This window comes from Megalops cyprinoides, chromosome 20, assembly GCF_013368585.1.
Source record: "Megalops cyprinoides isolate fMegCyp1 chromosome 20, fMegCyp1.pri, whole genome shotgun sequence".
Classification (NCBI taxonomy): Eukaryota; Metazoa; Chordata; class Actinopteri; order Elopiformes; family Megalopidae; genus Megalops; species Megalops cyprinoides.
The window spans coordinates 13,251,587-13,265,781 of NC_050602.1; the positions used below are offsets into that span (position 1 = coordinate 13,251,587).

The following is a 14,195-nucleotide window of genomic DNA, read 5'->3' on the forward strand; positions in this document are numbered from 1 at the left end:
AACACTTTCAGACACATCTGTTAAAATCTCATTTCCATTTGACTTTGTAACCCACAAAAATGTTTCAGGTGAATGTTTTAAGTTGTTATGTCTCTGTGGGACACCATACAACTCTATCATTTAGCTGTAAAAGACAATCTGTCTGTGTTCGAGTATGCCCTCGCTGTCTGCGGTTTTTCCCACTGCAGCAAGCGCTACGCTTCATGGTTTGAGACAAACAGAGAATGTGTGCCCTCATAATCTCCAACACACATGCACACACACACACACCCGCGCGCACACACACACACACCCACACAGACACACACACATAGTCTCCCCCTTACACATATGCAGACTCTTACAGAGATGAATGTGGGCAGTGTGTCTCAGGGGGTGTGGTGAGGTCATCGTACGCCCATGGTGGCGCCCGTATTCTCGTGCTCTCTGCCAGCCATTGGGACAGAATGTAAACATGCCCAGAACGAGGCGGATCCCTTCCAGGGAAAAAATGAATGCAGGATCTTACCAGGCCGCTTGGTGTCAAATTATGTGCAGAAAGAAAAATGAGCATTCGCAGTGACAGCAGGGGTCTTCACCTCCCTCTGGGTAGAGCAAAAACAGAGCTCTCCGGAGCTCATCTCTTTGACTCATCTCTTCAACACAGATAAATAAACACAACACACACCACACTGGTAGCGAAACTAAAACACACCTCGCACCTTATGATGCAGTACAGAGCTGGAGCTGGAACAAGGTGGACCAACCCCCTCTCATATGAGGAGCAGCAAGGGCAGCAGAAGTAGAGCAGGGAAGGTGAGTAGTGTGTAGTAGGAGAGTAGAGGAATAGTAGTGCAGAGGAGTAGAGTTGCAGAGTAGAAAGGTAGAGTAATGGGATACTGCAGAGGGATTTCTTTCCATAAAGGTCATGAGTTTGACTGTGAGTCATTCATCAAAACCTGGGGTGAGGGTTATAGAACACGAACTGTACTCACATAACATACTCGCAAACACGTACAGCCATACATACAGCAGACATGCACACCCAGACATGAGACTGTGGGCGCATACATACACACACACACACACACACACACACACACACAAAAGCTCACAGAGATGGTCTTCCAGCTAGCTTGAAGTTAATTGCCCTCACTGGCAAGCTTTCAGCTGAAAATAAATTATGTTTCTTTTTCTGACAAAATTAGTACTTTTCTGTCCAAGTCCTCAAGGGATTTTGGCAACTCTTCTCTTTCTCCCCCCTTCCCTCCCCACCCTCTCATGAATACCCTTTCCTCACCCGAAACTAAAGCAACAAACAATGTCTCAGCTCACACTAGCTCCACAAACCACTGCTTATCTGAAACAACAGCAATAAACAATTTATCAGCTCAGACTACACCAACAAACAACTGCTCATCTGAAACTACAGCAACAAACAACTACTCACTTCAAACTACTGCTCACCAAAAACTACAGCAACATACTACTTCTTACGGTACGTCAAACATCTTGAAAACACAATGAAGTACCGCTCACATGAAACTATAAAAACAACTTCCTTGCCTAAAACGACAGCAACAAACTACTGCTTACACAAGACATGAGCCACAAATTATTATTTACCTAAAAGTACAGCCATACACATTGCTGTTTGCATTAAACTAAAGACTTTATCTTCACACCAAATACCACTACAGACTAAGTGAACTATGGGTGATTAGATGTTTGGCCGAGCAAATCTGCGCTGTGTGGCATGCCAGTTGGTCATGAACACGTGTCTTGGCCAGTTTTCGACATGCAGCCTAGTGAGCAGTATAAACAGCTGCAGGTGGTTAGCTTGTATCTTAGAGCATACCATTACTCCATAATAAAACCATACTTTCAATCATACGTATTATATAACTGATTCCACTCTAAAGGCATCCAAGACCTCTAGCAGTATTTTGCCTTTGCTTCTGTAGTCATTACACCTGTTGTTTGAAGGGTGTGAACTAAGTCTAACAAATGTTGCTTTTTTATTTTTACTGGAGTGTTAAGATTAGAGTAAAAACACGTGTTTCACTGCCAACTATATTGCTTATTTTGCTCTCCCCACAGGCTCTGAGCAGATTTATGAAAGGCCTGATCGAACCTGTGTGCCCTGTAAAATATACTGTTTAGTCTTCAAGAAGTGCCAGTCACTGCTGGTTGGATTGATATATTGAGGACTTTAACTCAGATACCTAGCTGCATAGAGGTGAAGGAGTATTATTATTTAAGAGCAAACCAACATTTACATTATATTTCCACATTAACTGCATAGGGGTGAAGGCGTATTACTATTTAAGAGCAAACCAACATTTACATTATATTTCTACATTAACTGCATAGGGGTGAATGAGTATTATTGTTTAAGAGCAAACTAACATTTATATTATATTTCAACATTAACTGCATAGGGGTGAATAGGTATTATTATTCAGGAGCAAGTAACATTTACATTATATTTCAACATCATGTGAAACAAACCATTGAACACCATTACACAGTTACCATTTTATCCCTTATACTCCACACTGAATGTTCACAACAGTGAGCCCATCCTAAACATACCTAATACAGCAGTAACAGCATACCATGAGCTATACACTATACTAAAACCACATATATAGGGTCTGTCAATATAGGTATGCACTGTGCTGAAGTGGGATCTACAGGGTCAAAATGTTGTGATTGAAGTGCCGTAAACAAGGTGGGGTAAGATTCATCCTGAAATTTAGCTAGTGTGAAGGCAATTCAGTCTACTTATGATAAGCAAAACAACTGTTGACGCAGATTTTGAATCTCTCCTCTTTTTTCCGCCTTTTTCATTGCTGCTAGATTGCTAATACATATGAACTCACCTTGGTGATGACTGCCTATGGCACAAGTTGACAGTGAGAACCTGATGGAATGTTTTGTGTCATCAGCACCTGACCACTCCAAAACTTTCTGACGGTAGCAAAATGTCTGTGAAGCATCCTCCCCAAAACCAGTGTGTGTTCGCTGCCACATCATGGCAGTTGTTCATAGCTGCTCGGTTCCTTGAAATTCCATAAAGAAGGAGGACCAAGTTAAAAAAAGAGGGAAGGTGAGTACTACAACACACAAGCAATTCCCCATGATTGTCTGCTTTATATACCCTGCAATTTTTGTATCTAAGAGAACAGCGCTAAGGTTCATTACATGGATATGTTAAGGACCCCTGTGCGCTTGAAAATTGCCAGTGTAAAATGAATTGGAACATCACTAGTCCATTCGCAAATATTTGCAAACAAACTCAGGTTCCGACTTCCGCAAACATACCTTACTCTAAACCGGCCCCTTTTATCACCCAGTGATTTCCTCAACCAAACATAACATTAGAATACCCCTCATATGGGATGGTTGTCACTTTGGTATGATCATAATGTAACAGAAACAAGTTTGCTAACATGTATATTTGTCTGCATTCATATGTTTATTTAATGTGCTTAAACTCCCCTCTCCACAACTGGCCCCTTCTTTTGATATCTATAATAAAATTCCACCGTGATATTCATTGATATCACATGGCAAAAACACAGCACCATTGACACAAATACAGTGTCACAATTACACTTTAAAATACTACTCTCCCCATTAAGACTGATTGATTGATTGTGAATCAGTACAGTACAGAAATAAAGTAGGGGCCCTATCTACAGGAATTAGAGTAAGGGCTCCATATTGATACAGGTAGTTGTGTAGGAAAACAATCACTGGTGCAGGGAGAGGAGCAGGGGCCCCATCATCGGTACAGACAGTATCTAGCAATACCCTGTGACGGACTTACTGGCATGGTGACTGACTGATAGATGGAGTCTGCCACAAGAGGAGAGGCCACCTTTACAGTGTTCTTTCCATACAGTTTGTCCTCATAGTCCACCAGCTCCACCTTTACAGTGTTCTTTCCATAGAGTTTTTTCTCGTAGTCCAGCAGCTGGCGCCAGAACCCGGCGTTGGGGCGGACGGACGGGCGGCTGTCCTGGACCCAGTGGTGGGCCTCGCGCAGCGTCACCCCCTTGTAGCGCATGAGGTACGCCATGACCAGGGCCGGGGAGCGGCTCATGCCGGCGGCGCAGTGGACCAGCGTGCCGCCCGTCCGGTTCTTGTGGATGCGCTCCGCCACCCTGTCGAAGTGGTCGCCCAGGCGGGAGTGCGGCAGGTCGGCGACGGGCACGCGCAGGCACTGCACGCCGCGGTACACGGGGCACGAGTGCTCCAGGGTGGCGTTGATAATGAGGGTGATGCCCTTGCGGGAGAGCAGCGGTTTGTTCAGGGCTGCGTCGGCGCCGCTGAGGAAGAGAGACGGGGTGATCTGGGAGACAGACATGGTGGCTGCAGGGAGACACACCATTATCAGCACAGCAATATTGCTTTCTCTGTGTATGGGAAGCCACTACGATAAACAGCGCTAGGACAATGATAGATGGGATGGAAATTCATCTGTGAAACAACAAACAAAATGTGCCTCTATGTGAATGTAATACTCAAATTCTACTGTCAAACGTCTTAAGAAAACAAAGCCAAAACTATCAAATAATATTGTGAATGCATGTCAAAAAGATAACACAAATGAAATTAAAACTGATAATACAAACTACAGTTAAATGGTAAATCTACAAGAACGATTCCCTTTCAATATAGAGCAAAACAGTTTTTTTTTAATCTGATGTTCTATGTTTGTATGCACATGCAGCGGTGAAAAAATGACAAAAAATTAATTAAAGTACTACAAACTATTACATAACATTCAACCGCGAAAGAAAATTAATACTTGTCCAGCGTGCGCCCACCAAGACAAACGGATGATGACACGTGAGACGGACCCGGCAGTTGCTGGCATTGTGCAACTGATGTGCATGTTTGTGAGCACCTCACTGTTAGTGCGTCCAGTGCGTGTGTGTCCAGTGACTGACCTGGTCCCTTAGTTTCTGCTCCGACCTCGTCGATTTCAGATCAGGACTGTGGAGGGTTTGATCGTACCCGATATGTAAGCACAGTGTGGTCGAGGTTTCAGCTGCTGCTCAGACAACCCCAAAAAGGCTTAAGAAACAAATACCCAATGAGGTGAGGGCGTAATTATAGACCATCCAAACTTCCGTACTGACCAGTGGCCTTGCATTACCCTTTATCAAGACAGACCAGCAGTTTCATTCTGCAATTTCGTGGCATCATTTGGGCACTAAATGTATTATGTTCTATTAAAGTATACTGTTATGTAAACAATATTAGCTGTATTGCTATATATACGTATAAGGACATGGCGTAAACGTGCACGGCATGTGCCGAACTTATTTTAGGATTAAAAACAAGGTATACAATTACAGGCTGCCACTTGTCGCGTTGTTCCACACGAATAAGTCAAAGGCTTTCGAGAGGCCCCTGCAAATGGAGGAACATATATTTAAATGTAAAGCGTGCTGTTAAGTGAATGAACAATCCGGGAAGGTTCCAAACCTCGTGAATAAATGGACGTCGGTCTCCAGACGGCTACATTGTAAGTCAGTGAGGTTCTTTACTTAATGTAAATATTGTTAAATTTTAAAACTCCATAACTAATATTTTTTTCTTTTCTGAAGTTTTTTCCTTGTCACATTGGAAGCGCGGTCTGATTTGGTCCTTTGAGACTCCACAGTTACACCTATGAGATTCATTTGCTATGTGAAAGCAACTCATCTCTGCTAGAATCCCTGCTTTATCACTACACTGGAATTGAAAATGCACTCGAGTGATATATTACGTATTATCTGAAACTCAACTAGCTACCTGATCTTAATTCATACAATGACACTTTAACAAGTGTTAATTATTACAATTGCAAACATTTTTAGGTGCAAAATATAAAGTGTTAGTGCCAGTCTGCATTATCGTATAAAATCTACACTGCACTAAATACGCTTTTTGAAACTGTGACTTAATCGTGCAAAGTTTTGGTCAATGTTGTTAACACCACTTTGATTGCACCCCTGCGTTGTTGAATCTCTGAACTGCTCCATTCACGAAACGTCTGAAATTCTGCATATGGTGACCGGAACTCCTTATTCAAATCAGGAAATAGTATGATCGTGGTTCTGCCGTTTCTTGGTCGTTTTCCGTCGCTTTGATGACGTTTGTCTATTTCCATAATTCCCAACTTCCTGGTACATGTGAGAGAGTAAGTGGAACTACAAAATTGCAGCAACAACAAAAGAATGGCCGATTTAAATAGACAGCTGAAAGAGTACTTGGCACAGTCCAAAGGTAATTCTAAGAATGCGTCGCAGTCCAGCTTGAACACGGTTGTCGACATGGATGAAGAAAATGGCTCAGTGAACGGGAGCTGGTTTGGTCGTTGGTCAAGTCCCTTTTCGGGTTCTAGCAGCAGCAGCTCCACAGGCCAAGGGTCAAACACCGGCTTTTCCTGGCCATGGTCGTCCGAACCAGATCCGTGTTTGCCGGGTGTGAGTCGTTCGCAGAGACTGCTGGCGTTCGGAGCCTGCATCGCACTCTCCGCGCTCTGTTTCGGACTGTCGGCTTTGTACGCGCCTCTGTTGCTCCTGAAAGCCCGGAAATTCGCTCTTCTGTGGTCTCTCGGATCGGTTTTCGCTCTCCTCGGTGCGGCCATACTGCGGGGACCCAGCAAGCTCATAGCGACACCGACTCCCGGTGCTGCCGTGTATCTGTGCTCTCTTGCGGGCACCCTGTACGCAGCGCTGAGCCTCCACAGTACTCTGCTCACCGCCCTCGGTGCAGCGCTTCAGATCGCCGCAATCATCGGCTATATTGTCGCATTGCTCCCCGGCGGAAGCACCGGCATACGGTTCATGGGTGGCTTGGTAGCGTCGGCTGTCAAGAGGACTGTTTCGGGGAAGACTATGCCAATTTGACACTGACTTTGGAAAACTAGCTAACTAACTTTTTTGTGAGTGATGGCCACTGTTCACTACACTCACGAGGGCATAGGAGTGGACATTTCGGTCTGTGGATAAGATGAGTATTCTGTACTAATACACCGTTTGAGGTTCCATTCCGAGTAATTTCTGGAGTAATCTGCTCAACGTTCAGACGAAGCAGTTCTACTTTGCCCGTGTCTGGACTCCATGGAAAATGGTAGCACTCATATGGGAGTTTATGGACTAAAGGTATTTTGACATCAGCCCTCATTTTAAAGGATTAAGACAAGTCACTAGAATGAGGTGTTGCTGTATCTGAAATTTACGTTTATAAATGACAGAATTTCCAGTGGAAAAGAAACTTAAGAGAGTTAAACGTTTCTTACTTTCAATCATTGTACAACTGTGATGTATCTATAGATTTGATAGGTGATAGTTTTTACAAAGTATCACCAGTCAAATTTTCCAAGCTAATAAATTCTTGAAATTAATAAAGTATACTACTGCAACTGTTGAGCTTCTATAGCTAACCTTTTCAGAGTCTTGCAACTGACTTTCAGCCTCCTCACAGCAAGTTTCTTTTTGGAATAATATTCCTACTGGTAAACATTTGGTTTCACAGGTTAACTGAAAAGAAAGAATTGTAGCCCACTTACTCTTGTTAATTGCATATATGAGGAGGGGAGCATTTAGATACAGCATTACATATGCTTTTCCTTTGGCATGTAAGTCAGAAATGGATACTGCACATTTAACTTTTGACATAAAAAGAAATGCCTTTGAAATTGGCAATGTCTTTACTGACAGCTTTGCCCTGCTCTTAAAACATGCTTGGTATATTCCTACAAACTTGCAGCTGTCATTTTCAAAGGTGAAAAATCTCTGTGAACTTAACTTACCTAAAATTCATGAGGATGATATAAACATACACAGTTATTTTCCCCAAGGACTGAGGGCAATTTTTGCTGGGGTAGAATCCATAGGAATCAGTCCAGATATTACTATAGTTTTGAAGTACAATGTTTTACATTTACTTTCATCACTTTTTATGAGGAGCTTAGGGCCCTTCATAAAAAGCTCACTGGAACAGTTTGTATAAAGCACTTTCATGTTTGTTGCAACTCCTTGCTTTTTATATATGTAGTACATTACAAACTGTACAAAACATTGTTGCCGCTATCATGGGACACCCCATTCATTTAGCAAGGACCTCTCTGCTTGCCGTACCATCAGATGCTCCAAGAAATAAAATGTACTGATTGGTTTGACAACCAGGCATGGGCCAGTAAAGGTCAGCTGGAGAAACTCACATTTAGCATTGTTACTTCACAGCTGAGACAAGTAATGTCATTTTCCTGCACACACTTCCTCCTTGTATTCAGCATATTTAAGACTGCACAGGATTTGAGCCCTTCACACAAGTGTAGCCTATATAACAGTAGTAAACAGTGTCCTCTGCTGGCAAATGTCTTGTCAGCCATCCATGTTTAAAAAAAAAGTCACCAAAGTGATCTACCAAACCAGATGGTCTTTGATCTAGCATAATTAAATGATTTACAGAGGGGAGAAAATTTATGAATATGTTGAAAAACAAGATTCATTTGACTATACTAGCAATGATGTTGCAGACAAATTCTTTCAACCTGACTACATTAAAGACAATCTCAGGATTAAACACCACAGCCAAGGGAAGACATTATCAAGAGAGTGTGTTTACATAGGCACATCGGGCCAGAAGGGATCAACAAGATGGTGCTAGTGAATGTGCACTATGCCCTTTATTTCTCTGTGGAGTCTTGATGATCCTTTTGATAATTTTGAGTGGGTGTATACATTTTTCTGAATTTCATTTATGATTCTGCTAGCAGGCTAGCAAACTCAAATCACAATAAATTGCTAGAGGTAGCTAATTACCAACCCTCTGCTTAATACAGTTTTAGCTTGCTAGCTAATTACGTCTGCCTTACCAGTGACTAAGGCATTTCTTAATTTTGTTTGTACAATATGTAGGCCAATGTCAGCCATATTCAGCACTGTGCCGAGTTTGACCACTGCATAGTGTTCAGGTTTGAGCTGTACATCAGCAGTGCAAAAGGGGGATACATGCATTATGTTTCCTAAAATAAAGTATCACTTAATCCTGGATTTGAGTATTTTCATTTAACAAACATACTTTTTGTTGTAAATCACAAGAAACTCCTGATTTTTGGATGAAAGAATGAAGCTGAAGTGTATTACTGAAACCAGCCATTTTGGAATGGTGAAATTCCATCAGTTTTAGCCAAGGGAGTACTGACTCCAGACCATAACCCTCCCTGTTTTACATGCAGTTAAGTAGCTCTTTAATTGCTTAATCTGAGCGACACACTGTGGATAGAAAGGAAACAATGAAAATGAGGCAGAATGCTGTTGGTAAATTTTGCACAAATTTCTATTTTGTATCTTTTACAAAAATGGACAAAACAATATGACAATCTCTTGACAAACTGTACATCGAGAAACAAAGAATGCACCTTCAACATACGAAGGTACCTGGTAATGTTACAGAATGATTTCCCCCATTTTACATTAAAAGTGAAAATTAAATAAATGGAGTTAAGGACTGAGCAAAAAAAAAAAAAAAACAAACCTCATTTTTATCAGAATGGAAAAACTACTGCTCTTGGAAAAAAAACTACTGTACATTTAACGACTGATTTGTGTGAAGAAAAAGCAGAGCCCCCCCCCCCCCCCCCACCCTACTGCAAGGGTGAAAGGATTTCTCTTCCCAGCCCCAGTCTTGCCATTACTCTGTTGGGATAGTGGCAATGTGCTGGGATAGGAGTGAGATTAGGGTATGTTCACATTATTGACACACTGCCACTGCTGATTTCAGGGCCTCTTTTTGGCTGGAGTAAGAATTATACCCTCTGATAAGAGTAATCACAGCTGGATTCTCAGTTTCCATGAGGACATAGAGTGATCAGACCAAAGTAATTCCTAGCTGGAGTCTCAGTGAGGAAACAATGCTTTTGTAAGTTTCTTCTTTCCTGGTAGGCCTCATAAACAGAGCAAAGCGCAAAGTGAGACAGGCTAATTCAGCTCCTCTGTAAACAGAAAACACAGGGGGCCCAGAACAGCCAAAGGTGAGTGGCTCACTGGTTTCTGTGTCATAAGTGAAAATGGACATCAGGGTGCGTTCATTAGGCAGAATGCCATTAAACATTGTGTGGAGGAATTCATGGAATATGAAGTGCACAGTGAGGACTACAGGTGTATATTAAACAAACTTTGGACTTCACCTCCCATCAACCCTGCTAAGCATGCTGCGTTCTACTTACTGAAATCAGGTGGCTTGTGTGGGCTGAAAGGAGATAGAACTATACTAATAGTGGGATGTCACAATCTCAGATTCCATGAGGATTACAGGACGCCACATCTTCAGCATGTTTCCAAACAGTGAGGAGGCCACACCTTCAACGTCTGTCCAATCAGTGAGGAGGCCACACCTTCATCATGTGTCCAGTCAGTGAGGAGGCCACACTTTCAGCGTTTGTCCAATCAGTGAGGAGGCCACACCTTCAGCAAGTGTCCAATCAGAGTCTGGAGGCTCCGCCCTCAGTAGGAGACCAGGGTGAGGGTCAGATGTGAGGCTACACGCTCAGTATTCCCAGTACGACCACTGAGAGTCAGGGAGAAGGCTGGGACTCATGTGTCAGAGAGATGCACAGAGATTCATAGATATACACTGATACATAGAGCTCATCGTGTGCAAACATAGATTCTGCTGGGAGCTCAAATGATGTGAGGTGGAGGTGTGTCTCTCTTGGTCCCGCCTCCCTGCAGTCCTTCTGTGCTCCTTAGCACCACCTGGTGGTGTACTCTGGCGTTCGCCCTCTATTCAGATCCAGTCCTACCGGGCACGGCCCCCTCGCGACGACCCTCGGGCTGCCCCTCGCCTCGTCGTTGGACCCGCGCCGCTCATGTTCCCGCCCGCTCCTCCGGCTCCAGCCGCTCCCCCCCGACCCCAGCTCCCTCTACCGCCTCGGGACGACACTCCGTATCCGCCCTCGTCCCTGTGAGAGGAGCGCCCTGCAGAGATACAGAGGGGCCTCAGAGACATGCTCAACAGTGCAACACACAGGCAACACACACCACTGATACATGCAGTTGATACACTCAATGTACTCACAACACGTATCGTGGAACCCAATACACTCAAAATACAACACAACACAAAATGCATGACAAAATTCAACGGACATGGAATACAAAGCACTTGATTACTCATATGTATATGTAATATATGAATATATGTATAGAGTATGCTAATATACTCACAATAATCATACACTGGCAACACTGACATTTGCAAAATTGCACATGTTAAATGCAACTCACACATACAGTGGTAATAACACACACTCTCATTGTAAGAGACACATGGAAGCAGTTGTGCACATACACACGCATGTACGCTCACACGTATGTACCTGCTGCTCTCTCATCTGAGCCCGCTCCTGGCGAGTCTCGGTCCCGTGGATCCGTGGTGCCTGGTCCATCGTGCCACGGCCGCTTGCGGGGGGGCAGGGAGGCCATGTCCATGCCCTGCAGAGAGGAAGAGCGCTCCCTACTGGCGGGGGAAGGACTGTCACGCGGGGTGTGGTCCGGTCGCTGTCCGTCCCGGTAGGCCTCATGGCCTGAACACAAACAGACTCACTCAACACCTGCTTGACACTCACACAACACCTACCTAAAAGACTCACTCAACACATCCATAATGCTATATTCACTGTCAGTCCAAATCCATATGCGGTTTGAAATCCGATTCAAATCGCATTTTTGCAGATCCGTTTAGGTCCGAATGCTCTGATCGGATTTCAGGTGTCTTTTACGTTTGTGACTTTTGATGCCACATAAAGTTCACGTGTATATCACACATACAGGAAACATGCTAGTTCGGTGGCACAGGGAGCCATTGATGAGTGATACCGGCGGTGATGGCTGCATGAAAAACAGCGGAGCAGGCAAGCCTCCTCCGTCTCCGCTGCGGCTCCACATTGCCGTGTTGTGAATAAGCAAGCCCTTCATTTCATTACCCTCCATTTTGGTTTGTTTATGTCAACTACTTCTACTTCTGGGCACAATGTCATTACTATAGCAACCAATGTGGGTAAGACCGAAAATGAGGATTGCCACCCGGAGACACAGATTGGATCTGATCACTTTCAATATATAATGCGGACTCAATATATGATGCTGACAGTCAATCAGGAAGATCGCATTCTGATCGGAAATGCAAAAAAACGGATTTGGACAGTGTGAACATAGCTTAAGAGACTCAATCAGCTCTGGCCTGAATACATTTATCCCTCTCCCAGTGCCGAGTGCTGTACCTTGATCTCGTCCTCCCTCCCATCCGTCCGAGTTTCTTCCTCCTTCGTAATGAGGAGTGGGGAATTCATCAGGAGTGGGGAGAAGCCCCTTCCGGGCACCTAGACAGACAGACAGACAGAACTTGAGTTTGGCCTTTGGATGGACAGATGGACAAATGACAGTTTAGACTGGGGTTTGGTCCCTGGACAGAGACGCAGACTGGTGCATTAAGAGAGAGAAGTGACAGATGGATCAGGACATGACTTCATGAGACAGAGGGATAAAAGGATAGATGGGTGGAATGAATGGACAGAGAAGGGACAAAGCTCTCTCACCCCCTCCTCCTCGAGCCCCTCCACGTGTCCTTCCTCTTCCCCCGCTGTCCCAGCCTCGCCCGGGCTCCTCGGCGGGGTCGAAGCTCTCCTCCACCCCAAACTCATCTGGGTACCCGCGGCCCCCCCGCGCCTCCTGTCGGGCGGGTCCTCCCCTCCGGAACCTGCAGAGACCAGTTCACTCATGAGCAAGAAATAGACAGCGGCAAGCTCTCTCACAGCGCTCTATTAATGCGCAGAGCGGAGTGTGGATAGGGTGTGAAGAGCATGCAGTGAGGAATGTCAAGTTTGTTCTGTGCGGCGTTTATAGAGTGCAGTGGGGAGCCGTGTGACCAGTTCAGTGTGCAGTGAGAAGCGTTAAGTATAGTAAAGGGTGAGACTCACGTGTCTTCCGTGTCCTGGCCGTGTCGGGGAGGGTGTGGAGGGCGTCTCTGCTCCCTCTGCCTCTGGTCTAGTTCCTCCCCAGGACCCTCATAATTGTCAAACCTGCCAGCACAATATCACAGCTTTCAACCCCCTTTACATAAACCTGCCAGCAAAATACCACAACTTTCAATCCTCTTTACACATACCAACCAGTAGAATACCACAACTTTCAATCCTCTTTACAAAAATATTACAGCTTTCAATCTCCTTCTATACCAAGATGCACCTGAACCATTTCCTGTGTGTTCAACATAATCACAGTCAGAGTGATGGCAGGTGCGGGCCTGAATGAGGGGTACGCACCTGTCTTCTCTTCGCCCCCGGAACCGTGCGTCCTCAGAGCCCCGGTGGGACTCCCACTTCCCGCCAGCGCCTCCTCTGTGGCCCCTGGAGTCCCCCTGGAAGTCCTGGCCGGGGCCCCGCTGCTGCATGGGGGGCCTCCACGCATCGTCTCCCCGCGTGTGGAATCGCTCCTCCGTTCCCTCGTAGTCGGGGGGCCCGCGGCGCCCGTCGCGAGAGTCTCCCCAGTATTGGCCCCCCCTGTCCGAACCCTGGTCCGGCACACCACCCCCCTCCTGCCCTCGACGATCAGGTGGGGGCCCCAAGTGGTGGTTGGGGGGTCCGCGAGCTTCTCCTAGGAGACAAAAGTGTAGTTACAGAGAATTCATTAATGCAACCGGCACTGACGCTATGTGGGAACAAAGCAACAGTGAAGTACAGGGAGAGGCGACACTGCATTACTACACTGTGTACCTGTGTACACTATCCAATAAAAACACACACCACACTAAATGAGGAAATAGAATAGGGTGAACAGCAACAAAAGTAGCAACAAAAATACAGACATCGCTTCTTACCTTTGCCGTTGGGTCCTTGTTGCATTCCTGCCATCATGGACTGTGGCCCTGGAGTCTGACCCATCTGAAACACCCGTGTTATACATCAGGAACCATAAACACTACATCAAGAGCTCTGAATTTGTCTCAAAGTGTACACCTTACAGCATAAGGAACTATTTTATCTAGCCTTTTATCTGACTTTGACTGACAAGACTGCTATTGCACAGTCATCCCTTCACTAATTAATATTAACAAACTGTGAAAATATATATCACATCAAATTATCATTCATGGATATTATAAAAAAGAGTCAGAACTGGGCGAACAATGGTAGATAAGAACAATCG

At 44.9% G+C, this 14,195-nt stretch overlaps 3 protein-coding genes across 3 annotated transcripts in view; 1 reads left to right on the forward strand and 2 right to left on the reverse strand.

Annotated features, from left to right (window-relative positions):
• Positions 1-3,753: 3,753 nt before the first annotated feature.
• Positions 3,754-5,184, reverse strand: si:ch1073-184j22.2 (dual specificity protein phosphatase 18). The gene is made up of 2 exons (XM_036554726.1): positions 4,941-5,184; positions 3,754-4,359 (listed from the first exon to the last, which is right to left on the reverse strand). Exon 2 carries the CDS (start codon positions 4,352-4,354, stop codon positions 3,770-3,772), a length of 585 nt encoding a protein of 194 aa, XP_036410619.1. The 5' UTR covers positions 4,355-4,359; positions 4,941-5,184; the 3' UTR covers positions 3,754-3,769.
• A 932-nt stretch (positions 5,185-6,116) lies between these two features.
• On the forward strand, positions 6,117-7,534 carry sft2d3 (SFT2 domain containing 3). The gene has a single exon (XM_036554725.1). The coding sequence runs from the start codon at positions 6,216-6,218 to the stop codon at positions 6,888-6,890; it is 675 nt and encodes a 224-aa protein (XP_036410618.1). The 5' UTR covers positions 6,117-6,215; the 3' UTR covers positions 6,891-7,534.
• A 2,115-nt stretch (positions 7,535-9,649) lies between these two features.
• Positions 9,650-14,195, reverse strand: part of wdr33 (WD repeat domain 33) — a 32,921-nt gene continuing 28,375 nt past the window's right edge. Inside the window, exons 17-23 of the mRNA XM_036553955.1 lie at positions 13,867-13,930; positions 13,313-13,643; positions 12,968-13,069; positions 12,587-12,747; positions 12,272-12,370; positions 11,369-11,575; positions 9,650-10,967 (exon numbers count right to left, since the gene is read on the reverse strand). Of these exons, the coding sequence (XP_036409848.1) occupies positions 10,789-10,967; positions 11,369-11,575; positions 12,272-12,370; positions 12,587-12,747; positions 12,968-13,069; positions 13,313-13,643; positions 13,867-13,930 (1,143 nt within the window). The 3' untranslated portion in view covers positions 9,650-10,788. The remainder of the gene's footprint in view (positions 10,968-11,368; positions 11,576-12,271; positions 12,371-12,586; positions 12,748-12,967; positions 13,070-13,312; positions 13,644-13,866; positions 13,931-14,195) is intronic.